Below are 23,982 nucleotides of genomic sequence, written 5' to 3' on the forward strand. Positions count from 1 at the left end.
GAGAGGCTCAACGAGAAGCAGGTGTGGGGAGGCGGAACCAGACGCCGCAAACGTGGACCGGCAACCCCGGCGGGGAAAGATGGCGACCGGCGCTCGGCCGACGGCAGCCACCTGCCTGTTCCTCCTCTCGTCCCAGCTTGGACGGCGTGGCAAAAGCGGGTTTCTGGGGCACCCGGCTTCTAAAGTTCAATCAAAGTCCAGACTTTTTCATGGACTCTGCAGCGAGCCGGAAACCAAGAGACTTGCGCTATTATCCCGAAAAGGGCTGCAAAGAAAAGTAGAAAAGCTCAGCAGATGCCAGGATTTCAAGAAATGAGAGGCGCTCCCGGGGTTCGCTTACGTTTATTTATTTCTCTCTCAAGAGATCCAAGACGGCGGATTACAAAGCCGGCCCGGAGCGATATATTACAAATATTCCACGTACAAAAAGAAAAAGTCTGGCCCTCGACACGACGCAACGCGACGCGAAATGGCGCGGATAGCTCTCGTCGTCCGTTCACGTTCTCGGCCTCGCCACGCGGGCGCGACCCGGCCGGCGAGGGGCGGAGGTCCCCCCCGCTTCCGGACTCGGTCGGTCCGTCCGTCCGGCTCACGATTGGACGTGGGGCCCGAGAGCCCGGTGGAGCCCGTCGAAGGAGGGCCTGTCTGGGATGTCCCGCCTCCAGCAACGCATCATCAGCTCAAAGAGGGAGGGAGGACAGAGCGGGGGAGCGTACAGGAACACCTAGAGGTCAGGGCCGCCGTGAGTCCACGCGGTTTTAAACGCGGACGGGCGGACGGACGGACGGACGGACGTGGCCGTTGCTGACCTGTCTGCCCTGGTTCCTGAAGAACTCTCCAGTGTTGGCTATGACCTGTTGGTCCGTCAGCAGGCTGTAGGGTTGCTCTTTGCAAAGCGTGAAGATCTCCCACAAGGTCACCCCGAAGGCCCACACGTCGCTGGAGGTGGTGAACTTGCCCTGGGTTTGGGAAAGAAGCTCTCACGGAAGGTCACGCGTGCCGGAAGGCCGGACCGCCGGGAGGCCGGACCGCCGGGAGGCCGGACCGCCGGGAGGCCGGACCGCCGGGAGGCCGGACCGCCGGGAGGCCGGACCGCCGGGAGGCCGGACCATCGCCCGCTCGCTCACCAGCAGGATGCTCTCCCAGGCCATCCAACGTATGGGAAGCACAGCGCGGCCTCGGATGCGGTAGTAGTCGCCGCTGTAGAGGTTGCGGCTCATCCCAAAGTCGGCGATCTTGATGGTGAGGCGGCGGTCCAGCAGGCAGTTTCTGGTGGCCAGGTCCCGGTGCACAAAGTTCAAGGAGGCCAGGTATCTCATCCCCGATGAGATCTGCGCCGACATGTGCAGCAGGTCCGCCAGGCTGCCACACACGAACACACACACACACTCACGTTGCGCTTTCTTCCAACCGACCCTCGTCCCAAAGTAAAAAGTGCTCACCTGACGGAGGGGATGTTGTTGGCGTGCGTGAGCGTGCTCTCCATCTCGCGCTGAGACAGGAACATATTGAGGTCTCCGTTCTCCATGTACTCCGTCACCATGCAGAGGGGGTCGGAGGTGACGCACACGCACAGCAGTCGGATGATGTTGGCGTGGTTGAGCCGGGACATGATCTTGATCTCCTTCAGGAAGTCGGTCCTGCGGGTGCGGGAAAGGCGCACTTCAGGGCGGGAAGGAAGACTTCCCCTTTCGAGACCGGCGCGTCTCCAACGACGATAGGACGGACGAAGCCTGCTTTTAGTTTAGTTGGGGTGATTCCTTGACCATCCGACCTACCTGGCCTGACCGGTGGCGTCGGGGCGCAGCTGCTTGACGGCCACCAACGCGCCGCCACCGCCACCGCCACCGCCACCGCCGCCACCTTCTCCCTCTTCGCCCAGGAAGGCAGCCAGCCCCCGGGCCTCGCACAGGTACACCTCGCCAAACTGTCCCTCGCCCAGCTTTTCGCCGAAGATCAGCCTCTGGCGCGGGAACTCGGCGGCCGAGATGTCCTTGCGCGTCAGCGAGTCCACGGTGAGGGCGGGCACGGCGTACATGTTGCTGCCCGTCACGCCCTGGAGGCGCACCACTTCCGTCTCGGCGTAGTGCGGCGCATTGCTATGGAAACACTGGTGCGGCGTGCACTGCGTCACGTCGGGCTCGGCGTAGCCGCCGCCGCACGCTGCCGCCCAAAAACATCAATGATAGATGGCCGGCACGGCCGCCGGCGTCGCGTCTTAGCGTTAAACTGGGTCACCTTGGGGCGCCAGAGGCGGAGCTCGTGCAACGGCGAGTCGGCGTTAGGAGACTGGAGAGGAAAAGGCGGAAGAGAAGAAGAGGAGGAGAAGAAAAGAAGGAGGCTACATGTGGAATTCCGCATACTTTCCAAATACGGAACGTTCCACTTTGACGGTAGAGTCCGACATTCGATAGCCTCGCGAGCGCTCGCCACTGTGAAAGAAGGCTTCCTTCCGGGCCTTTTTCGCCAAGGCCTCGGCTCGTTTTGTTCCAGGGCGACGGTCGGCAGAAGAGCGGAAAAGGAAATCCGGCGGGAGGGACGCGCAAAGCTCGCTTTCAAGCCAAGGGCCGACGGACGGACGGACGGACGGACGTCGGGCTGACCTACCCGAGGCTTCGGCGCTCTGCGAGAGTTCGGGCAGCTGCTGCCGCAGCGTTTCGGCGTTCTGGTACTCCGGGTCCAACAGGAATACGCGCTCGTAGTGAGGGTCCGAGCGGGCCGGACCTGAAAGGGCCGAGTCCCGTCAGCCCCATTCCCCCAAGTGTTGGCGCCGCCGGCGGCCGCTGCCTTACCTCCGGGCGCGTGTCCGGCGCGGGGCGGGACCGGGGGGGTCTGCAGAACCACCGTGTCGCTGCAGGACGACAGGCGCGCCGTCACCTCCTCGCCCGGGATCCGACGCGGAGCCTGCCGGGACGGTCGGGTGCTCGTTAGAGCCGTCGACGGCGGCGACGACACGCGACTCCGTCATTGGATATCGAAAGCCATGTTCGGTCGTGGGAAAGTCGCGGGATCCGGCGTTTGCCTCTCCCGGTGTCGGCTTTCCGAGCCGAGCGACCCAACCGGAAGCGTCATCCTCTTCGAGCTCACCTTCTGCAGAACTTTGCACACATACTGGCACCAGAGGATGAGGAAGATGATGATGACCAACAGCAGGATGATGGTGACCAGACAGCCGATCAGAACGGGCGCGTCCCCGCCGCCGGCGGGGTTCGGCGAGACGGGCGTGGTACCGGCCGCCGACGGAAGGGCGCCCGGGTCGCCAACGGGCGGCGGGGTCGCCGACGTGGAGGCGTCGTCTGCGTGGGGGACGCCGAAGAGTCAGCGCCGCGTCCCCGCCTCCTCCCCAAATGTGGCTCACCCGACTGGAAGGAGACCTCGCTGAACATCATCCAGGCGTCGGCGAAGGCGAAGCGACACCGGATGGCCACGGCGGAGCGGCGCTTCAGTGGCACGGTCACGTAGCGAGCGCTCGGGTTGCGGTCGTCTAGAACCGTGCGGAAGACCACGGGCTCCGCCTCCCACGGGGACGAGAGCCGGGCCTTGAACCGGCACGACACGGCCGAGAAGATCTTCACGCCGCGGGAAAACATGTTGTTGCTGTGAACCTGGTAGGATGGGAGGGGGATTAGTTGGTGAGGTGGGGGCACGTGGCGCGAAAGGCCCTTTGACTTGTACAGCGTGTACTTTGAGTGGACCATGTGGAAGGGGGCCTTTTTCCAACAACAAAACACTCGTCGATGAAAACGTCGGGAGCAAATGGGGGACCGACCGGTGGATGGAGGTGAGGCCAGCGACTTGCTTACGGCACGCCACCGTCGGCCAGTGAAGAGGAATTTGAAACGAACCTTCATGGAGGTGAAGTTCCTCTGTCGGTCAAAGACAAAGTCCATCTCCACGCTTTGGTCGGCCCCCGACGAGACGTTCTTCCAGCCCAGGTAGTCGTAACCGGGCCAGGCGGGGTACTGGCGCGTCAAGAGGAAGTCGTCCAGCCCCACCACGCCGTCCGTCAGCTGCCCCAAACCGCCCGACAGCTTCCTGCGGGGGGGACGGCGGCGGGTCACGGGCGAGGCGTCCACGAGCGAAAGTCGGCGGCTCGACGGGAGGCGGGAGAGCGTGCCTGGTTAGCATGTTAGTGTTAGCGAGACGGACGCGGCCGGAGTTTGGGCCACGGGCACTTTAGGAAGGTTAGCGTATTAGCGGCTCGGCGCCAAGCGGGTTAGCCCCGTTGAGCTGAAACGGGTTCATTGGCCATCTTTTCTTTCCGCTCGTCTCGTGCGCCGTGCCCCCGCCCACTTTGTTCACGGCGGTGTCATGCGAGCGAGAAGGAGGTCATTTGACCCGCCTCTTCTGGAGGGCGCCATCATAGGTGGAGTCGTTGAGGATGGCGGTGGGGAAGCCGGGCTGCGCCATGAGCTGGCCCTCGGGGGCGCTGTACCAGATCAGGCCGTCTGGGGGGGGGGGCAGAAAGGCAAAGGTCACGCCCGGCGGAGGCCCACCCACCCAGCGGCAGCGGCCTACCTTCCCAGGGACAGCCGTAGAGTTCCACCCGCATGCAAACGGTGGACAGCTCGGTCAGAGGAATCAAGCGCACCCAGCGCGTCACCACCGGAGGGTGGAGGTCGTTGATGACCGGCGCGTACGCGTTCTTGTTGCCTTCCATCACCTGCGCCCGCACGCACGCACACACACACATTTCCTCTTTAGGCCCGTGCTCTCGTGGACGGCCACGCCAGCAAAAGAGCGAGCACACACACACAGATGGCTAGATAGGTAGCATACATGCACGCGCCCACACTGGACCTATGACACACACACACACACACACACTCGGGAAAAAGCAGCAAGACGCACCGCGCTTCCCAAACGGTTCCTCCAGGACCTCCAGACGACTCCGTCCCTGCTGTAGTTGAGGCTGTACGCTCGTGCAAATTCAATCCCGTTGCGAGCGTAGCGTCCTTGAGTGGCCACCACCGTCAGGAAGATCAGCGCGCGCAAATCCACCTGCGTGCGAGGTTTTACAATTTGCCGGCGTTCCACCTGTAGCGACGATCCGCGCGTCGGCGGGCGAAGTCAGCCCGCGTGGGACGGGTCGGAGACCTGCAGGAACTGCGCTTGGGACGCTTTCGGCTGGCCTTCGGGACACCAGGCGCCGTCGCCGTCGTCGCGGTTCAACCTGGGGCCGGCGGCGGGAGCCAGGTTAAAGTGGAAGGCCACACCGGCGGCGGAAACCAGGTTAAAGTCGAAGGCGATGGCGGCGGCGGATCCTCCGCACGGTAGCCACCTGGCGTACTGCGGTCCCGTGGTCTGGTGCCATTGGCTGGAAGCGCTGATGTCGCCATCCCGGATCCGCCCGTCCTCCATCCCGAGGGCATAGCGACAGTGTGCTGGCAAAGAGAAGGGCCATCTTTTTTCTCCGGGTCCCAAAGAGCAACCACCAATACGGCCCCATTTCAGCCGGGCTACCTGGGTCGACTTGCGCGACGGCCGCTGAGGCGTGAAGGATGAGCGGCAGGAAGAAGAGCATGATGGGCCACACACACTACATCTCTGCCAACGGGGGACGAGGAACATTCTGGAAAAGGGCGAGCGGGCTCTCCATTCCGACCACCGTGGTTGGCCTTTTCCTCGGGGGGTGCGACGCCGGCCTCCTCGGGCGGGATGCGCTCCTGAAATTTCAAAATGAAAATGGTGTCCCTGGCAAAAAGGAAGGAAGAGACGGCGAGCGGCAGGCGAAAGCGGCAACGGCGGCGGCGGGAATTTCCCAACGCTTTGCCGACGGAAGGTTAGCGCCGAGCGGAGGTGCGTTGGACGTCTATTGTTGTCAATGAGGCTGACATTCAAGGACTTGATTTCACAGACACGGAGAGCGCAAATGGGGCTTGGCAATTTTCAAAAGGTGTCTTCATAGGTGGGTCAAGTCCTTTCTTTGCTATTTTGGCTACAAATGGCTTCCTGCCTATGACAAGAAAAGTCAAGCGGATGGATGCCATTGTCGATGGCAACGCGATGGCGATGGCGCTAACTTGCTGGCATTGACGGTGAGAACACCTGGGATTTGCGCCATCCGGCAGCCCTAAGCGAACGATCACCTAGGGGGTGAAAGACCCCCGTCGGCGAACGATCACCTGGGGGGTGAAGCACCCCCGTCGACGAACGATTGCTTGGCAGCGCCGGCCCTGCCCGTTAGAAAAGGATTGGTCTTTAGTCACCGTCGACGGTCGATCGAGTAGCCGCCGCCGCGCTGGCTTTTCGCTCTTGACGACGACGACGACAACAACAGGCGGGCGGGCGGCGCTTCGAGGCCGAGGCCAAAGCAAAGCAAAGAAAACAAAAAGAAAGAAAGATTGAGAGGAGCGCCGAGTTAGTTGACGACGTCGTCATTTTCAGCTCCCAAACAAGTATTTTGGTGCTCGCGCACGTCAACTTTCTCTCATAAACCCAATCCGTGCGTGCTGAGGAGCGTCCTCGATGCTCGACGATGTTTGTTCTCACCTCGGCTTTGGACGTCTTCTTCTTTACGCTTGGGTGTGCCCGGTTTTTGCTTTCTGTTCTTTTTACCTGTCGACCCGTTCGTCCGTTCGTCCGTTCGTCCGTTCGTTCGTTCGTCTGTTCGTCTGTTCGTCCGTCCGTCCGACCGACCGACCGCCTCCGCCCGCGCTCCTCGATGTGCGGGGGCGCGCTTGCCCAGCGCGGCGCGTTGTCGTACGTGGCGTCGGCCTTCGCGACCGCCAGCCGAACAAACTTGGACAGACTTTGAGGAAAGTCTTTTTGGAATGCTCGCCAAAGTTCACTTCCAAAGTGTCATGGAGGACAGACAGATAGTTAGACGAGATGGTTAGAGCAGGCGAGAGAGAGAGCGAGAGAAAGAGAGAAAGAGATTGAGAGAGAGAAAGAGAGAGCGAGAGAGAGAGAGAGAGAGAGAGAGAGAGAGAGAGAGAGAAACAACACCCTGGCGTCACTTCCGCCTGCGGCGGAAAAAGATACGTGAAGATGCCCTAACGTCGCGATTCACGCGACCTATACGTCCAATCTAATGTGGTGAAAGACTTTGTTCAATGTTACTCCCTTTTTACACCCAAAAGCAGATGATCGATACGATGGTTTGGGAATAATTTCGTTGGATATTTTTTAAACCTAATCATTGATGTAAAATGACATTTTACTAGCTAGGTGGCGTAAGAGAGTCACCGCAAATTGGACCTGTCTCGCTACTGAGAAGAGAAGTTCACTCGTTGCCATCCATGAATGGCGGTGGACTCCGATGGCTTGCTTGCCTTACGGCGACCACGTCAGCTTGGCGTAAAGCGGAGTTTGGCCCCCCTTCCTGGTGTTCTCTTGATGCCTCTTTGCCCCTTTCCGTGGACTCGAGACCGTGCCACGCTTGTCGGCTTACGCTTCTTTTCGTCTGGCCACACCACACGGGCAGGTCGGCAGCTCGGCTCGTTGCACGAGACACGTTTGCCTGTTAAAAAGGCTCGAGGATTTCAACGGGTTTTACTTTCCACCGGGGATTCGGAACCGTGACTTTCCTTTGACCTCATGTTAAAATAGGCTCAATGTTTGAAACGGCTTTTAGTTTCCACCGGGGATTGGGAAGCGTGACGTTCCTGTTTTGCTTTTCTGTTCTGACAACCGGTTTTTGTCGCTTTCAGGAGTGTTTTGATTTCTTCTCGCTGACGCCACTGGTTCCACTGTATTTGGCGGGCGGGGAACTTCCAGCTTCTTCCCCCCCCCCCCCCCTCTTTCTGGCTCTTGTCTTTTGGCCACTCCCACGATCCATCGCGGCAATGAGTCAGGGTGCTGGAATGCCCAGGATTTGGTGCAAGTTGCTGAGCGACAAAGAGACATACAGTGGATGCCTGTCTATAGTGACATTAGCTCTAATGCCATGGTTCTTAACCTGGATTGGATCGAACCCTAGGGGTTCGGCGAGTCGGTTCTCGGGAGTTCGGCGGAGCCTCTGGCCAATCAGTGTATCTTGAATCTGGAAAAAAAAACATTTTATTTGACACTAATGTAGGGTTCGGTGAACGCCAATATGAAACTGGTGGGGTTTGGTAGCTCCAACAAGGTTGAGAACCACTGGTCTAATGATAGCGCCAGATCGTTTGCCATTCAAACACTTATCATGGGCAAAACGATTCCTAAGCGGGTGATCTGGAACGCCCGTCTCCATTTCCGACGGCAGATGTCGTCGCCAGCCAAACTTTGGGCAATGGCAAGCGCGTGGCCGACCATTGCGGTCGGGAGCGTCTCTTGCCTTGACCTTGACTTCTTCGCTGACCTTGACGCAACGCATGGTTTTGGGACGTCGGTGGCCGCGAGCGCCACGGCGAGAGGCTTTGCGCCAAAGAGCCGCCGTGGGTCCCGGGACCCCGAACGCAAGCGGTTCCATTGCGGGGCCACCGCCGGGGCCGCCGGTCCAATTGGCCTTCGTGGCGGCAAACTGCCACATTCCTCTTTTCGAATTCTTAGCGTTCAGCAAATATTTTTGGTCCCACTCTGTTTTGAGGTCACCCCTGTTGCCCCTGCGGCCTCCACCGCCACACGAACATCATTTCCGGTCCAAAGGAAAACATTTAGCTTGGGGAAAAAACTCCAAGGTTTGCTTCCAAAAACAAAGTGACGACAAAAACACCAGTGAATGTGCTGTTGTAGAAGACGGTTCTTTTTGGAAGCTGGGGGCATTTGGCACCAGGCGCTCCTTCATTTAGCACACAAGCTGTATTTGGAGCCGCTTCCCTCAAGGACAGATGAGTCAGCCCGAGGTCATCGGGTTGACTCGCTCACACAAATGCGCTACGGGATGTTGCGTGGTCTTCAAAAAATGGAATGATTCACGGACAAGTCGAGACGTGATTTCAATTGGTGGCATTTCCTCCCAAAAGGCCATTGCTTCAGTCTAGCTGTAAACATTTTCAAACCTTTCCTATCATAAATTGCCGATTAAACGCAATCTATGGATGATATTCTCAATGTTTGTTCAAAGTCTTTCACGCGAAGTGGAAAAGTCCAGTTGAGAGTTTATGTGTCAAGTGATGTTGGTCTTTTTCTAGGTGTGCCTCGCGATGGAAATGCCTTCAAGTTAAAACAAGGGGGAAAAAAGACTTAAAATGAACGTTTCTGGTTTGGCCAGCAAAGCTCATAAAGGGGAAAAACAGCCCAACGGTAGTGAATGGTAAAAAATATATATATATACACACTCTAAACATAAAAGGCCAGAGACACGTCATTCACTTCCATTTCTTTTAATAAAAACTTTGTTCAATAAATAGCAAATAACACGTAATCCATAAATAAGACAGGACAAAAGTCAGTTTTGAAGTGCAGCAGTCGATGAGGAATTCAAGTTTGATCTAAGAGTTCACAGTTGGGGTACGTCCGGGGGGGACCAAGCGAGCGAGCGAGCGAGCGAGCTACGGGCTGGTCACTGGCTGGCTACCGGCGGAACGGAGCTTCTTGCCGGGGCTTTGGGAGGCATGAGACCGCCATGTCGCCGCCTAGTCATCGCCTCGCTTCGTTTTCGCTTCGCCTCGCCTCGCTTCGCTTTCGAGGTCGGCTCCCAAATTTAGCTGTCGGCCCCCAGGCGGTGGTAGACGAGCAAAGCCACCACGTAGCTGTTGCCCGCAGCCGTTGACGAAGGGGACTCGGCCACGTCTACCTCTGCGTCTGCGTCTGTCACCACCGGAGCGGCGTGGGCCTGGCCGACGACGACCCGCTCGGCGATCCCCGTCGGCGTCTCGATACTTCCCGTCGGCCTCGGCGTCGTCGGCCTCGTCGGCTCGGCGCAGCACGGCTCCTCCGTGTAGATCTGCCACAGGAGTACCAGGAGCAGGAGGAACAAGCAACGCTTGGCCGCGCTCTTCTCCGGAGGCGGGAGGTGCATGCGCACCTTGGCCGGGTACATGACGCGGGCGCAGCGCTTCTTGGGTCGGGCCGCCACCGGCGGAATGGGCTCGAACGTAAACACTTCCGGCTGCGTGTCGCGCCGGCAAAAGCCTTCTCCTTCGCGTCCGTGGCAGACGAGTGTCGCGGAGCAGCTCGTCGAATACATGTCTTGTCTTTTCTTGTCTTTACTTGCCTTTTCTTGTCTTGGCTTGGCTTTTTTTTGTCGTGCGGCGCTCTGAACGAGAGAGGCAAAAAATTGTAATGTGAGGACGTGAGGCCAAACGGCCCTTTTGTACTTTCGTCATCGGTGAGACACGCCCACCACTAAGAGGCCACATCACATCGGACAACACGTTCTTACTCAACGGCGGACGTGTGTGTGTGTGTGTGTGTGTGTGTGTGTGTGTGTGCGCGCGTGCGCGCGCGCGTGTGTGTTGGCTTCAACGGAAATACTCCCATTTTACCATCGAGTTTGAGCAACCCCCCAAAAGAGAAAGTGTGGGACATTCCCCCCTCAATGAGCTGCCCCGTGTTTTGAGCCGGGCTTTCGCAAATAAGGAAACTCTTTCCACTCGTCTCCATCCGATGATCCTCAACAGAAGGAGCAGTGGGAACACATTCCAAAAGAGGGGCTCACCAGATGGGCTCCATTCTTCCGCCTTAGATTTACTACTTTGGCCACGACCGAGTATCCGTCCGTAGAAGTGACTTTCTGCTATGTTTTCACCCGCGGGCGGGGATGGACGTGCATCCGTCCCGGGGCCGCCGCGGCTCTTTTGGACCTCAACCCCGTGAAAAATGACGATCGTGAGCGGACACGCCGGGAATGCGCCGACAACATACCGTCGTCGTTAGTCAATTTCACCTTGGGTATCGCCCGGACGAGCCGACCCCGTGACTAAAAGACGAGAAATGCCAAGTATGTTTAGGGCGGATGAAGCATCTGCATTTTGCCGATTGCTATCCAACCTTCATTCTGTCGGAAGCTGAAATTGGATCTCGTCGAGGAAGGTGACCACCCAATTTGGTGGCAAATTCACTTGCTTCCATTTTTCTGTTTGTGCATTTTCTGTTTCGTCAGAGGAACTTTGAGGACAGAGGCGCGTGTGACCCTGACACATCCACAAAGGTGGTGGAACAAGGTGTCCCGTGACAGGAAGTGGGCCGAACGCCGACTTCCCAGTGTCTAGTCATCGCACCGGAGAGCGCGACCGACGTTGCGTGCGTGCGGTCGCTGCGCTGCTGGTGTCGACGCTGGAGGTCAAAATGGCATTTTGCCCATGACGTCAGAACGTCAGGCTCCGACGGGCCGGTGAAAAAGAGAGAAGGGCGGCACTTTGGCTTCCCAGAATTCTTCCTTTCGGCCCGGAAATCCAGCAAATGGGGCACCTTCAAGGCTGCTGCGGCAGCGGGTGGCGGCTTTCGGTGAGGGACGGCTGCGGCGGGGGACGGCTGGGCTTATTGCTGAGCGCTGGGGAAATTTGGCCTTTCCAAAAACAAAGCTTGTTTTGTGTTGACTTGACCTTCCGTGTGTGTGGGTTCTTTTCCACTCTGACTGGAAGCGGCCCGGGGCAGGCAAAAGGATGACGCCTCGGAGTGCTTCGCCGCGCTCGTCTGCCTCGGGTTTGGGGGGGAAGGGGGCGCTTAGGGTGAGTGGGCCTGACGGCCTGCCTTTTCCCGCGAGCGTGACACACCGGCCGGTTTGTTCCGCTCGTGATGTAACCGGCGGAGCGCCCCCGAGAAGACCGACCGACCGACCGACGGTGGCTTTGTTTTTGTTCCCGGTGGCCCGGCCAATGTGGGTCATCCAGCGGCTCCGCTCAAAGGGCCTTTTGAGCGGCGACCGAAGGGGCCTACGTGCCTACCCGTCCAATGTCGGGGGGGCCGGGAGGAGGGCCCGAAATTGACGCCCACGGGAGCGGGAGCCGGTCAAGCTATGCTTTCCGAGCAAGAGCTCTGGAATTGAGTTGACTATTTGACAAGGCCTCAGCAAAAGCAGAGAGAGAGACTCGTCGGGGTTGAAAATCGCCACAAATGGACGACGTTCTGGCGGGTGGGCCGGCTTTCGCCAGTACGTGTGACCTTTATTTTGAGCGACGGAAAACAATCAAATAGATTTATTCTAATACGTCAAGATCACAATAATCTTCCAGTTTACAACAAAAATATGAAAGAGCTGCTACTAACACAAATAAAATACACTTGGAGGAAATACTTATGTCGCGTCTTTGGCGACGTCGTCGCTTGGCAACGTGGAGCGCACCCGAGTGCGGAGAAGCGGGGAGTGGACGAGGGAGGGAACCGGCGCTCAAAGCGAACTTGAATAACTTCAAGTGGAGGCAAAGAAAAGAACATAAGACTTGGCGTCAAATAGTAAACTCAAACATGACGGAGAAAACACGAGGCGACTTGGAAACAAGGAACGAGGAAACGTGGAAACGAGGTAGTGAAAATCAGGCGTTCCCACAAATTAAAAAAACAATCCGTGAGCTTTAAATAGATTACAGTGGAAATCATTGTCAATGACATGCAGCTGGAAACGAGAGGGAAGGGCAAGCCAGGAGGGTCAAACAATGGTAAAAAGCCAACAGACACACACACAGAGGAGGAGAAAATGAAATAACAACTTAAAGCCAACAACGGCTAACTTGTTTGAAGTCATTTATTTTCCCAAGCCACTCAGAGCCGCACGCGGCTCCGGAGCCGCCGGTTGCCGAGCCCCGGCGTAGGCACACGCGACGAGAACAACAACTCTTTGAGTCAATGGCATAGAAGAGCGGGCATTACCACACAGAAGTCAAGCGTTTCTGACGGGCCAATCGGAGGGGAGATGGGATGGCCCCCCCCTCCCCTGGGAAGCCAACTTCCCTCCCTTGGCCTCTTGGGCTCACTGGACGCTAAACAGCGCGCATCCATTCGCTCCCGCTCCCACTCCCACAATGCGCCACCCACCGCCAGCTCATTGGCAGCCCACATCACATCGTGCCGACGTTTCTTTCCACGCCAACGACGCGTGGGGGCGCGGCGGCGGCCTTCTTCCAAAGGCCCGACTCGCGGCCGTTGGCGTCCGGCGCCCCGTTGTTTCGCGGGAGTCCAAGCGTGCCAAAAGTTGAAGGTGAACACCGGGCAAGCCAGTCAAAGCCACCTTTTGTGGAAGAAACTCCCACAAGCCAAAGAAAAGCCCTTTTCAAAAGTTAATGGACACGCCCTGCAGGAAATTCCACCGACAGGCGCCTGAGATAGGAGAAATAAAAATGGCGGGCGGGCAGGCAGTCTGGTTGGACGGGCTTTCATCTTTCCACGGACGTGGTGCACCAGAATTCCGCTATAAATAGCCTTGCTTTCATAACAGTGGCACAAACAAAACCCACATTTTTGGCACGTGAAGCGCTGCAAGTTTGTGCAATTCATTCAGTGACCGAGACAAAAATATCAAGTGGCTTTGGGACAAAATGGTGGGCGAGAGATAGTAGGCTGTACCATGGCTGTGTGTCTAGGAAATACAGGAAGCGTGCGTGGAAAATGGCCGTGCCAAAGGCCACCTAAAAAGATCACCAGTGTATGTGGCATTTTACATGTGAGCCATGATTCCGCTGATGGGGTTGTCGGCAATGTCCAGTCCAGCAATGAGAGAGAGCCTTGTTATTTTTTGCATCACCAAAGGATGAAGGTGGCCCGGCAAATCCTCTTTACTTTGAAAGTGGCCCTCTTTGTCGTTTTTGGGACTTCGGCCTCTGCACCTTTTGGGAAATCCAGCTCCCCGACGACACTGCCGAGGGCCAGTCCGTAGCCACCACCTCCCGAAGTCGCCTGGTCGGGAGTCACGCCTTCCAATACAATCGTCCTTTAATGTACATGCGCTACCATAGCGGAAATGTTTGGGAAGGGGAAGCGGGCGGCCGACGGACGCTCCCACGACGGGGTCAGCCGACGGACGGACGCTCCCATGGGGCCTCCGGAGCCACGGCCGCCGTGCGCGGCGCCCGGGGCGCCCGCGGTCCCCACGGGGTCAAGTGGCCCTCGTGCCGGGCCCCGCTCTGGCTGTGCTCGCCGGTCGCCTCGCCTGCCAGAAACAAGGATGGCGCCGAGGCCGGAGGCTTCCCCGGGCCCGGCCGGACGGCACTCCGTCCTCCTCGGCGGCCCAAACGTTCCCTCACCTGAGCCGGAGTCCTCGTTGAAGATCTGCGCCAAGAGCAGCGCTCCCAGGAGGCGGAGCCAGCGTAGGGCCCGATCGGGGTCCTCCCTCGGGGGCCGGCGGCGACGGGACGGCGGGTACAAGACCCGCTGCCGGCGTCGACGACGGCGGCAGCGGGCCGGAAACACCGCGCCGCAGGTGCAGGGAGTCATGGCGCCTTTCCTCGCGGCCTCCTCGCCGGCTGTTTAAATACGCGGCGGGGCGCGGTCCAGCCGCCGGCTCCGTTGTTGTTGTCGGCGTTATTTTTAGGCGAGCGGTAGCCCCGCCGAGCCCTTCGGGGCGAGTTGCCTTCTTTTCTTGTTTGGGCTCGCCCTTACCCTTTTGACAGACACGTTGCAGAGACGCATTACACGCAAAGGCAAAAATAGTTTGTCGGCCGACATGCAAATGTCTCCCGCAAAGTTGGCCAGGGGTTAGGGTTAGTGTTGGGGTTCAGCTTCGGCTTCGGTGACACTCCGTCCGGCCAGCTGTCGGTTTGGGGTAGGTTATCTTAGGTTAGGTGGCCCAGACACTTATCCACACTAGAAGCCAGGTGTTTTGGGGGGAGAAGGTCACATTCCGTTCCACCGGTACCGAGGGAGGGACGCTCGATTTATTTCGAAATGCAAACGTGGGAGGTTTTTCGCCGGTCAAATAGATTTGACGTCGGTGGTCGTCGGTCCACGAGCACGTCGCCATTTGGGAGTTCGACGGCATCCGCAAAGAAGGGGATTCGGATTGAGAAGCAGGAAGTCGGTGGAAGAACATCTAGAGCGACATTTTGTCTTTGAAAAGGAGCAAAGGCACACACCTCGGAGCTCTGGCCTTTCTTTTGAAGTCCCATGGATCACGTGCCAAGCCAGCATGCAAGCAAACATGCTCAAAGATGCAACGTGCGCTCGGGGTGGGCGTGTTTGCACGCCAGTGTGTCCCGCCACTTGTCTCCATGGCGATCATCGGTAAACTCATTTAGGCCACGCATCTCCGTGAATGTCGATTCCTTCGGGCAATCACTTCCCAAGTGTGTGTTTGTTGTGTGTGTGTGTGTGTGTGTGTGTGTTTTTGTGTGTGTGTGTGTTTTTGTGTGTGTGTGTGTGTGTGTGTTTTTGTGTGTCTTGTGTTTTTGTGCGTGTTTGTTTTTGTGCGTGTTTGTTTTTGTGTGCGTGTGTGTGTGTGAGAGAGAGAGAGTGTGCGTGTAGTTTTGAATCTTTGGGTTTCTTCAAAAGGATAAAACGACCTTGGCAATTGCCACGAGTTGGAATTCCTCCCCTGGACGTTTCCCTTAGGCACCCTCATGGAAGGGCCCTTTCAGTCGAAGGGAAATGAAAAGAAAAGAAAAGAAAAGAAGCCGCTGCCACGGCACTTTTATAGCACCATCTGCTGGATGAAAGTCAACATTTCAGACAGTCATGAAGCAAAGAATCATTCCAAAGACATTTATTCATGTTTGACAACAAGTAAAAAATATAACGGGACAGTTGAGATTTTTTTTGGGGGGGGGGGGACAAAATTCTAAAAGAGTTAGTGACGAAACAACTAAATATATTAAATATTTCCTTCTAAACCATCGGCCGTTTCGGAGGACGGACGGGCGTCCCGGACGCCACCGAGGCTCGTTGGGGTCAGCGGAGGTGGCGACTGAGCAACGACAAGCGACTCGGTCGGGCCGGCCTGCTCACTAGCTAGCGAGCTAGATAGATAGTTACAAGTTTTTCAAGTCAAAGGTCAGGAGAAAGATGATCCCGGCGAGCACGGCGCTCATGAGGAGCACCACCACCAGGAGCAGAGCCCGACATACGGAGCGGCCGGCCCGCCCGAGCCCGAGGCCGCTCTCGCTCTCGCTCGCGTGCCCGAGCCCACTCCCAGCGGCGGCGGCGGCCCCCGCCCCACCGGCGCGCTGGATCGGCACTTCGGGAAGACTGATGTCCAGCTGAGTTTCCCCGGGCTCCGCCTGACCCCGGCTTACCCTTGAGCGGAGACGAGCGGGTCCGTGAGAAAAGAAAGCCGGAGGGACGAAGCGCCGAGCCACCCACCTTTGAATGTGCAACTTTCCCTCGCCGCGGTAGAAGCGGACGCTGTGAGCGCGTCGCATGGCGGCCGGCAGGGAGGCCAGCACCCGGGCGTCGGTGGCCAGCCGGCTCAGGTCCGGGGCCGGCAGCGGCGTGGGGTGGCGGCACAGCGGGCAGCGGATGGCGGCCGGCCGCGCCGACTTGACGTTGATGCGGGCCAGGCACTCCAGGCAGAAGGTGTGCTTGCACTCCAGCATCTTTGGGCACTGGAAGACGTTGTTGAAGCGGCTGTAGCACACCCGGCACTCCAAGTCGGGGGGGGTCGGGGCCGTGGTCGGGGCCGGGGTCGGAGTTGGGGTCGGGGTCGGGGCCGGAGTCGGAGTTGGGGTCGGGGTCGGGGCCGGAGAAGGCTCCCCTGCCATGGTGGACCAGCGCCGATACGCGTTTTGGAGCCGCGCCACCAAATCTTTGGCTTGAGCACCTGGAAATAACGCAGCGGACGCTAGTAAAAGGCGACGTGCTAAATGGCTTGCGCCCATCAAAGGGTGACTCGAAAAAGGCGACACCATCTCCATTCAAATGGCAGGTTTACACATTAAAAAAACAAATCCAATGACTCATCCCATAGTCTTTGGCTTCATTCCAGTCTGTCAGAGTAACAGCCAAACCAAACCAATTCTAGCTTTTAGAGCAAAGTCATTGGAGCTCGTGTCCAACTATTTCTCCAAATTCCATCCGAACAAAAGAGCCAAAGAACGGGTCGGCGGTTCAAACGTACCTTTGGGACGGTCTCCCGGCGCAGAAATGACCCTTGGGTCGACGGGCGGCCTAGGTCAAAGAGCGGCCGTGGCGAAACTCGCCCGTCGGACGACGAGGCCGCCGAACAGAAAGCGCTGGCAATGACGCTGTCGCCGAGTGAGTTGCGCGTGGCCTCCCGTTGTTGAAAGGTGCAAAAGCACAGCAATTAGGCATTCAGGCTGCATCCAATTAGACTGATTGCAAGGTCTCTCTCTCTCTACTTTTTTCTGAGGCCTTCTCTCTCGCGTGATTCCTCTCGTCATATTTCTCTTTTGCTCGTTGGGAACCATAGAAAAGAAGCACGGCGTTCCTTTTCTCAAGCGCCCATCGTTCGTTCATTTTGCCAAGTGCTTATCCCAGGAGCAAAGCGCTTGGTCGCCACGCGGAACCGTGTCGACAAAATGCCAACAGAGCGCTTGAGAAAATGAATGGAGTTATACTATTCTCCCAATATGTTTGTTTATTGCCATTTTGAACGTGCGATGACACGATCTGATGCCCCGATTCAAATTAGCTGCGTACGTATCACTTTAGATGCCCCGCAGGCTCACGTGGCCGGCGGCCGCATCGTCGGCATTCTCCGGCCGGCCGCGACCCGCTCCCGGCGCCCCGTGATTGAAGGCTTTGTACGTCAGGAGGGGCTCTCCGGCCCACCGTTGGCTCCGGGCGTTCCGAGCACGTAGGTTCCGATAAAAGAGCTCCGATAACGCCGAGGTGTGAAATAGCACAAACGCAGAAAGCCACAAAGAGATGTTTATTTCATTTTGGGTACGCGATGCAACGACGGGTTGGTCCTGCGGCAAGCGGGCGCTTCAGGTGGCGGCGTCCTCGCCTGCAAACCAGGCCAATGGTCAAAGAGTTAGTGTCTATTGTGGCGCCCTCCACCATTTCAGTGCGGATTTGCGTCCGTCCGCTGCGTACCGTCGGCTCTGGCAGGTGGCAGTGGTGGTGACGGCGGCGGCGCTTGGGCCGGACAGCTGTAGGCCACCTGTAGGTAGCGCGTGTTCTCCTTGCAAGGGTAATCGCCAAACACCGGCCGGGTGACGGGAACCTCGCAGGAGCGCCGATTCCCGCAGCTCCGGTTGGGACACGCACGGACATGCAAAAGACGGGACCACTTAGGCATCAGACGGCGTCCCGTCGCCACTTAGCCGCATGGCGGGAGGGAGGGAGCTTTTCTCACAGGTCTTCCACCACCATCTCGGCCCACGGGAAGGAGCAGAAGATGCCCTCGCCGTCGTCGGGGTGACGCTTGCCCTCCCCGCAGCGGGTGCCCACGCCCACTTTGTACAGAATGTGCTCCAAGCGGATCTTGAAGCCGGACCCTGCGCCGCCCCCCCCCCGCAAAAGCCAGGTTATTAGTCGACACGCCGACGGAAACGTGTACAAATACGAGCGCAAATGAGCACGTGGAGAAATGTGGCAAAAGTGCAAAGCGTGCAGATGGAAAAACAAAGACGGGAGCCAAAATGTTCAGGAGGATATCCGCAAAATACGAAGACAAGATGAAATGAACCACGTTGACCCGTGAACACCCGCGAGGCAAAAAGTGCAGAAACCCGTCAACACGCACAGAGAGACAAAACACCTGAAAAACAAGCCACCCTCTCAAAGTGAGCTCACCTGGAGACACACGCACACACACAGAGACAAAACAAATAGAAAACAAACCGAGAGACAAAACACTGGGAAAACAAGCCATCTGTTCAAAGTGAGCACACTTGGAGACAAGAAGGTATTTTCTCACCACATGACATGACAGCCGTGTCATTGTGGCAGGCGTAGACCACTTCACCCTCTGTAACAGACTCATCGTCATCTTCTCCTCCTCCTCCTCAAACTACTTGTTGTTTTTTCAAGTCACTTACCAGTTGTGGGTGTGAGAAAGCAAAGAGCAGAAAACACTGCGGGGTATAATAAGCGGGAAAATGCCATTTGTCACTTTTCAAATTGGACTTTTGACTTTTTCTTTTGACACGGCTGTCCAAAGCCGTCTACCAAGGCCGCGTGGCGGGTGCGGCTTTTCATTCACAAGAGATTTCCGCCACTGCGCTCATTCGATCGGCGTCCGGATTGACGTGTCCGTCCACGCCGGATCCGCTGGAACCAAAAGCTGCGCCCGCTGCGGCCCTTGGCGGAATACTTTGGACAGCCCTGTTTCTATACAAACGCATGAAACACACGATTGCAAGGAGCAAACATTCACACGAGTCCTTTCGAAGTATTTAGAAGAAGAAAAAACGGATTCAAACAATCGATGTGGGTTCCGTTACGAAAACGACGACATCATTCCGCCGCTACCGCATTTCAAAAGCATAGAGCCGTGGTTGAGTTGCAACGCCGTGCCGAGCGTCAATTCAACGTCGAATACTCACGGGCTAAGGCCAGCATCCCCAGCATGATGGCGCCCGCCGTCTTTCACGCGGCGTCGGCATTCAGTGGAGGGGTCGCCGTGGTGGCGGCGGCTATTTAAGCATCCGCGACGGGCGTGCCGCCGCTCGTCCCAGGCACGCGGACTAGCCGCGGGCTAACGGCGCCGAGTGGGCCTCATCCGGCAGATGTGACCGACGTGTCGAAAACTGCAACTTCGCTCCGTAAAACCTTTTTTTTTCTTTCTTTCAACCTCCGAGGCCGTCTTCAAAGCTTCGGCGGGGAAGAAACCAGCTGCGCCTCGGTGGAGTACAAAGCCATCGTCAATCTGTGGCTCGCTGCCCGTGTCCACGTCAAATACCAGATGAATGGCACGGCACATCTGGCCAAAGATGAGACAAGGGACGGCACGAGCCTTTCACGTGGAGGGGGGTGTTGTCGTCCTATAACGTGCCCTGAACTTGCCAAGGCACCAAAGGCCCAGAAATGCGACCCGCCCGCCCCCGCTTGCTCGCTACTAAGATCAGACACTGGCAAACACTGACGCTCAAATGGCCCTTTGAATCGATATAATATACAGACACTCCTCAACTTACGAACGCAATTGGTTCCGAGCGATTGTTCATAAGTTGAATTTGTTTGTAAGTTGATTTAGTGCTATATTTTGTATTATAATTTATGTTTAAGGCCTATATAAGTATATTGAAGGTTTATATAAGTGCATTTGTATGTTTAAGGCTTGTATAAGTAACACGCATTGGTTTGTACTGAAAAAAAAAACATTTAATAAAATGGAGAATATGTACAGTACTGTAGAGAGAGAGATAGATTTATGTATTAGAAACTGGCCAAAAGAAGCGACCTAATGACGATTGCACAGTTTTCTTCTTTTTTTCATCATAAATGATGCAGTAGCACTGTATGGCATCATTCAATTGATTTGCAAACTTTGTGCAACGTTCAATATTTGGGTCCTGCTGCTCGATCTTTCTGTTTATAAATGGTACTGAATGTGCAACGCTCACCACTTTCTGACGCGCATCAAGCTTCGTTATTATTGCCACTCGTTTCAAATGAAATGGCTTGCCTCTTCCTTGCAACTCCCTCAATAGAAGCCTTTAGCTTTTTACCAACCATATTCAATATTGGATGCATGAGATATTTAATGATATAAATGAAAAAGGTTCTTTGCACACTGGAGATACATTCACGCACTTCCGCATTGCAACGAAGAAGGTAGATGCTGGGTGAGCTGAGCTCTCACAGCGCCAGGCGTCGGTATTAGCGGCGGAAAGAAGTACTACTCCGAAAAAGACGCGAAATACAAAATTGGACTTGCGAACATTTTTGGACTTAAACGCAATTTGCAGACATGTTCGTATGTACCGTTGTTCGTAAGTTGAATGTTCGTAAGTAGGGGAGCGTCTGTACATCTAAATGATCAAGGCGAAGATGCACACATTCCCCAATGACTTTTGTGCATGACAAGAAGCAGCTTATTTGGTAGCCTCGCGAAGCCGGCAGGCAGCTGTGATCGAGTGTCTTCGGTCGTTTCCGTGCTGCCCACAATGCACCGCGCCGGCCGCCTATTCAAGTTGACTATTTTGCCCCCTCCTTGACCAGAAAAATCGTCGCTGCGTGCTCGCCCCACGCAGCACGTTTGCTCGTGTTTATATAGCAACGTTCGGACGTCTCGGTAGCTGAAATGCCACGTCGAATGTCCAATGCACCCTGATTGAAAAGTTGGGCTCCGTTTCATATGAAGTACAAGCGCGCCTTCATCCCGCTGATCCTTTCGGTTCATTCAAATGATGAACGGTCTCTTCACGGCTCTTCCGTGAAAAGGTGCAGTCCACATCCTTGTTACGCTTTGTACCTTAAACCGTCTGATCATGAATCGATCCATTATTTACATGGTGAAGAAATTCCTGCGGCTCCCTGCAAAATAAATCGAATCGCTCGTGAACGTCACACCAACACACACGTCGCTGACGCGAGTAACCGGCGGCCATCTTGCGTCAGACTTCTTTGGCTGGCGCACGTCCGGGGAACTGACTCATTTTCTCCTGCAACATACGCTTCGTTTGCCAAATTCTTCCAAACGGGTTGAATGAACGTGTTTACGTGGCGCCGATGCACATTGGGAAAATGTTGTCATTATTCTTAACCACGCAATAAAATGACTGACAAAGCAATTGAAGAGCAAAATACGCGATGCTAAGGAAATTGAAGAGCAAAGCTATGCTATGATTTTGGAAGAGTGACGACGCGAACGGCTGGCATCTAGCTTTGTGCATGTGATATCTACGATATCCGGTTGGGCGCTGCATCAACTCTCGCGATGTTTGGGTCCTTCCAGACAGAAATGGTGGCTCCCCTCTCGTCGTCCATGTGCTTCGAGTGAGCACAAATCCGTCCGTTTCGAGTCCCTTCGGTCTCGCTGCTCTTATTTCCCACGTTGTTCGAGAAGAAGAGTGAAACTTTGAGCGTCGGGGCCAACAAAGAAGCAGAATGCAGCACGACGACGTGAGTGAACGCGAAACGCCGACGTGTTTTGTACTTGGTGGTTTTTAACCTTTTATAAGCGGGGGTGCCTAACTCCAGTCCCGGAGGGCCGACTGCCAGTCTGTCATCATTTTTATCAACTGCTCCGTAAAACAATACTCTCCCATATAATGAGCCGCCATGGTTGTCGTTCATTTGTTGTTGTCGTCGCCGGTGGCCTTTTTGTTGGAGTCGAGTTTAATGTCGCGTAAGCGAGCGTCTCATGTATCCCGTCCGTCCACGCAGGTGATTTGGGACATTGTGGGCAACACGCAGTTCTGCTCCTTCAAAGTCAAGTGAGTGTTTTCATCAACCTACTCGGCTTTTCCCCCCCAAAAAATGATGCTAACCGGACGGGCCGTCCCCTTCAGGACCAAGAGTCAAAAGTTCTGTCGCAACGAGTTCAACATCACGGGCCTGTGCAACCGCTCGTCTTGCCCGTTGGCCAACAGTCAGTACGCCACCATCCGGGAGGAGAAAGGTACGTACGTCGTTGCGTCCGCGGACGGCGCCTGAACCCCGTCCAAATGGTCCACTTCGTGTCCCCCCAGGTCAATGCTTCCTCTACATGAAGGTGATTGAGCGAGCGGCCTTCCCCGCCAGATTGTGGGAAAAGGTGAGTGGCGTCTAGGAACGGCGTCTTCTAAGACGGTGACCGACTACTTGTTCTGTGGCCGGACTTTCTTGGCAACGGCCACCAAATACCCCATCGTGGTCTGCGGGGCGACAAGTCCATATGAGGCTTTTGTTGATGTATTTGGGCCGGCCGTTAGCCGTAAGAAGTGGCACTCCGTAGATGGTCTCGCCAGCATATTCAAATGTTCCCATTTCAAGTGGCCGTTCAAAGTTTCCACGCGGCGCGAGTGGCGCCGACGGCGCGAGGAGTCCTCTGACCATGCCGTCCCCAGATTGAAGGCGGGTCAAGTTGCATTTAAAGCCCCTTTTGAATGCCTTTGCGCAGGTGAAGCTGAGCAAAAACTACGAGACGGCGCTGGAGCAGATCGGCGAGAACCTCCTGTACTGGCCCCGTTTCATCGTTCACAAATGCAAGCAGCGCTTCACCAAGATCACGCAGTACCTGATCCGCATGCGCAAACTGGTCCTCAAGAGGCAGTAAGTGGCCCGCCGGCCCCCGGCCCGGGAGGCCCCCGGGCCCCGTCCCGAGCGCCAAAATGGACCTTTTTGCCCCGTCAGGCGCAAGCTGGTGCCCTTGAGTCGTAAGGTGGAGCGCCGAGAGAAGCGCAGAGAGGAAAAGGCGCTGGTGGCGGCTCAGTTGGACAACGCCATCGAGAAGGAGCTGCTGGAGAGACTCAAGCAGGGGACGGTGAGTCGACGGCCACGTGGCGCCGTCCGTCTACGTGGCGCCGTCTTCTAACGACGCCATCTTTTGCTCCCGCTCCAGTACGGCGACATCTACAACTTCCCCATCGTGGCCTTCGACAAAGCCCTGCGTCAGCAGGACGAAGAGAGCGAGGCCGAGGAGGAGAGCGAGAGTGAGACGGAGCGAGAGGTGGAGCGGGACCACCCGGTGAGCCACATAGAGCCAGAGCCAGAGGACACCGGCGGGCCCTCTCTCCCGGCTCACCGCCGCTTTTCTTTCAGGACGTCGGCAAGAGGGAGTTTGTCGCCGCCGACGAAGTGGAGGAGAGCGACCTGAGCGACTTTGAGGTGCGAACGCGACTCGCTCGTCGGCGCTCGCCTCGTAAACGCTGACCGACCGCTGCCTTTCAGGAAATGAACCACTTGAGGGCGAGCAGCGACGAGGAGTCCGGGGAGGGGAGCGACGTGTCCACCGACGGCGATGGCCACGAGGAGAAATCCGGCAAAAAGAGGAAGGCGCTTCGCGGGAAAGGGAAGTCTCCGGCGGCCGGCGGCTCGGCGACGCGCAGGAAGCGAGCGTACGTGGAGATCGAGTACGAGCGGGAGACTGAGCACAGGCGGGAAATGGAGCCTCCGGCCACCGAGACCCAGCTGGCGTAGGCCGGCCCGACTTCGGATTGTTTGAATGGGACAGTCTCCAGTGAAAAGATGGGCTGAACTTTGACATCGTGGCCGGCGTCCTGAATGAGACGTGTCGGGTTAATGTATTTTTTTGGTCAACTTCATGTTTAAATGTACAAAATTGAACAAGTTCATTGCTTTTCCTCTTTCACCCTACATGGGTGAAAATGTAGTCAATAAAAATGTTGGGAAAAAGGC

At 56.6% G+C, this 23,982-nt stretch overlaps 6 protein-coding genes and 1 non-coding gene across 9 annotated transcripts; 2 read left to right on the top strand and 5 right to left on the bottom strand.

Annotated features, from left to right (window-relative positions):
* Positions 1-331: 331 nt before the first annotated feature.
* Positions 332-6,918, bottom strand: ddr2l (discoidin domain receptor family, member 2, like). Its single transcript, XM_077600451.1, has 16 exons — positions 5,464-6,918; positions 5,282-5,384; positions 5,098-5,173; positions 4,852-5,001; positions 4,519-4,663; positions 4,343-4,448; positions 3,846-4,035; positions 3,359-3,605; positions 3,088-3,296; positions 2,793-2,904; positions 2,608-2,724; positions 1,779-2,163; positions 1,443-1,640; positions 1,128-1,362; positions 810-959; positions 332-724 (listed from the first exon to the last, which is right to left on the bottom strand). Exons 1-16 carry the CDS (start codon positions 5,522-5,524, stop codon positions 590-592), a joined length of 2,619 nt encoding a protein of 872 aa, XP_077456577.1. The 5' UTR covers positions 5,525-6,918; the 3' UTR covers positions 332-589.
* A 2,314-nt stretch (positions 6,919-9,232) lies between these two features.
* ier3 (immediate early response 3) lies at positions 9,233-10,163 on the bottom strand. Its single transcript, XM_077600890.1, has one exon. It carries the CDS (start codon positions 10,052-10,054, stop codon positions 9,569-9,571), a length of 486 nt encoding a protein of 161 aa, XP_077457016.1. The 5' UTR covers positions 10,055-10,163; the 3' UTR covers positions 9,233-9,568.
* Positions 10,164-13,744: 3,581 nt separating this feature from the next.
* On the bottom strand, positions 13,745-14,899 carry LOC144074822 (uncharacterized). The gene is made up of 2 exons (XM_077601437.1): positions 14,046-14,899; positions 13,745-13,951 (listed from the first exon to the last, which is right to left on the bottom strand). The coding sequence occupies exons 1-2, from the start codon at positions 14,233-14,235 to the stop codon at positions 13,812-13,814; spliced, it is 330 nt and encodes a 109-aa protein (XP_077457563.1). The 5' UTR covers positions 14,236-14,899; the 3' UTR covers positions 13,745-13,811.
* Positions 14,900-15,574: 675 nt separating this feature from the next.
* On the bottom strand, positions 15,575-17,023 carry LOC144074615 (RING finger protein 223). Its single transcript, XM_077601134.1, has 3 exons — positions 16,850-17,023; positions 16,096-16,552; positions 15,575-16,029 (listed from the first exon to the last, which is right to left on the bottom strand). The coding sequence occupies exons 2-3, from the start codon at positions 16,491-16,493 to the stop codon at positions 15,765-15,767; spliced, it is 663 nt and encodes a 220-aa protein (XP_077457260.1). The 5' UTR covers positions 16,494-16,552; positions 16,850-17,023; the 3' UTR covers positions 15,575-15,764.
* A 585-nt stretch (positions 17,024-17,608) lies between these two features.
* LOC144074016 (protein eva-1 homolog C-like) lies at positions 17,609-21,757 on the bottom strand. Of its 3 annotated transcripts, XM_077600058.1 has the most exons (6): positions 19,245-21,757; positions 18,738-18,773; positions 18,617-18,667; positions 18,053-18,194; positions 17,791-17,945; positions 17,609-17,701 (listed from the first exon to the last, which is right to left on the bottom strand). In XM_077600058.1, exons 1-6 carry the CDS (start codon positions 19,267-19,269, stop codon positions 17,682-17,684), a joined length of 429 nt encoding a protein of 142 aa, XP_077456184.1. In that variant the 5' UTR covers positions 19,270-21,757; the 3' UTR covers positions 17,609-17,681. The 3 variants fall into 3 exon arrangements, with proteins under 3 accessions (XP_077456184.1, XP_077456183.1, XP_077456185.1); XM_077600057.1 differs by having other exon boundaries at positions 18,738-21,757; XM_077600059.1 differs by lacking the exons at positions 18,617-18,667; positions 18,738-18,773 and having other exon boundaries at positions 19,245-21,751.
* Positions 21,029-21,131, top strand: LOC144075055 (small nucleolar RNA U13). Its single transcript, XR_013300464.1, has one exon. It is a non-coding gene; the product is annotated as a small nucleolar RNA U13 (small nucleolar RNA).
* mak16 (MAK16 homolog (S. cerevisiae)) lies at positions 21,558-23,981 on the top strand. Its single transcript, XM_077600048.1, has 9 exons — positions 21,558-21,765; positions 22,030-22,079; positions 22,155-22,264; positions 22,335-22,399; positions 22,745-22,896; positions 22,978-23,107; positions 23,186-23,311; positions 23,386-23,451; positions 23,515-23,981. Exons 1-9 carry the CDS (start codon positions 21,751-21,753, stop codon positions 23,761-23,763), a joined length of 963 nt encoding a protein of 320 aa, XP_077456174.1. The 5' UTR covers positions 21,558-21,750; the 3' UTR covers positions 23,764-23,981.
* The last annotated feature ends 1 nt before the right edge of the window (position 23,982 follows it).

This window comes from Stigmatopora argus, chromosome 5 (genome assembly GCF_051989625.1).
Source record: "Stigmatopora argus isolate UIUO_Sarg chromosome 5, RoL_Sarg_1.0, whole genome shotgun sequence".
NCBI classification, from domain to species: domain Eukaryota; kingdom Metazoa; phylum Chordata; class Actinopteri; order Syngnathiformes; family Syngnathidae; genus Stigmatopora; species Stigmatopora argus.

Bases quoted from the DNA above. Each gene is read 5' to 3' on its own strand.
- ddr2l (XM_077600451.1), bottom strand. From the start codon at position 5,524: ATGCTCTTCTTCCTGCCGCTCATCCTTCACGCCTCAGCGGCCGTCGCG. The intron at 2,905-3,087 runs GTGAGCTCGAAG...CCGTCCCGGCAG, and splicing joins TGTGCAAAGTTCTGCAGAAG to GCTCCGCGTCGGATCCCGGG. The intron at 725-809 runs GTCAGCAACGGC...CCTGACCTCTAG, and splicing joins TCAGGAACCAGGGCAGACAG to GTGTTCCTGTACGCTCCCCC.
- ier3 (XM_077600890.1), bottom strand. From the start codon at position 10,054: ATGTATTCGACGAGCTGCTCCGCGACACTCGTCTGCCACGGACGCGAA.
- LOC144074822 (XM_077601437.1), bottom strand. From the start codon at position 14,235: ATGACTCCCTGCACCTGCGGCGCGGTGTTTCCGGCCCGCTGCCGCCGT. The intron at 13,952-14,045 runs GTGAGGGAACGT...TGTTTCTGGCAG, and splicing joins CAACGAGGACTCCGGCTCAG to GCGAGGCGACCGGCGAGCAC.
- LOC144074615 (XM_077601134.1), bottom strand. From the start codon at position 16,493: ATGGCAGGGGAGCCTTCTCCGGCCCCGACCCCGACCCCAACTCCGACT. The intron at 16,030-16,095 runs GTGGGTGGCTCG...TCTCCGCTCAAG, and splicing joins GGAAAGTTGCACATTCAAAG to GGTAAGCCGGGGTCAGGCGG.
- LOC144074016 (XM_077600057.1), bottom strand. From the start codon at position 18,804: ATGGCATTTTCCCGCTTATTATACCCCGCAGTGTTTTCTGCTCTTTGC. The intron at 18,195-18,616 runs GTGAGAAAATAC...GGGGCGGCGCAG, and splicing joins CACGGCTGTCATGTCATGTG to GGTCCGGCTTCAAGATCCGC. The intron at 17,946-18,052 runs GTGAGAAAAGCT...TCCCAACCGGAG, and splicing joins GAGATGGTGGTGGAAGACCT to CTGCGGGAATCGGCGCTCCT.
- mak16 (XM_077600048.1), top strand. The intron at 22,080-22,154 runs GTGAGTGTTTTC...CGTCCCCTTCAG, and splicing joins TTCTGCTCCTTCAAAGTCAA to GACCAAGAGTCAAAAGTTCT. The intron at 22,897-22,977 runs GTAAGTGGCCCG...TTGCCCCGTCAG, and splicing joins AAACTGGTCCTCAAGAGGCA to GCGCAAGCTGGTGCCCTTGA.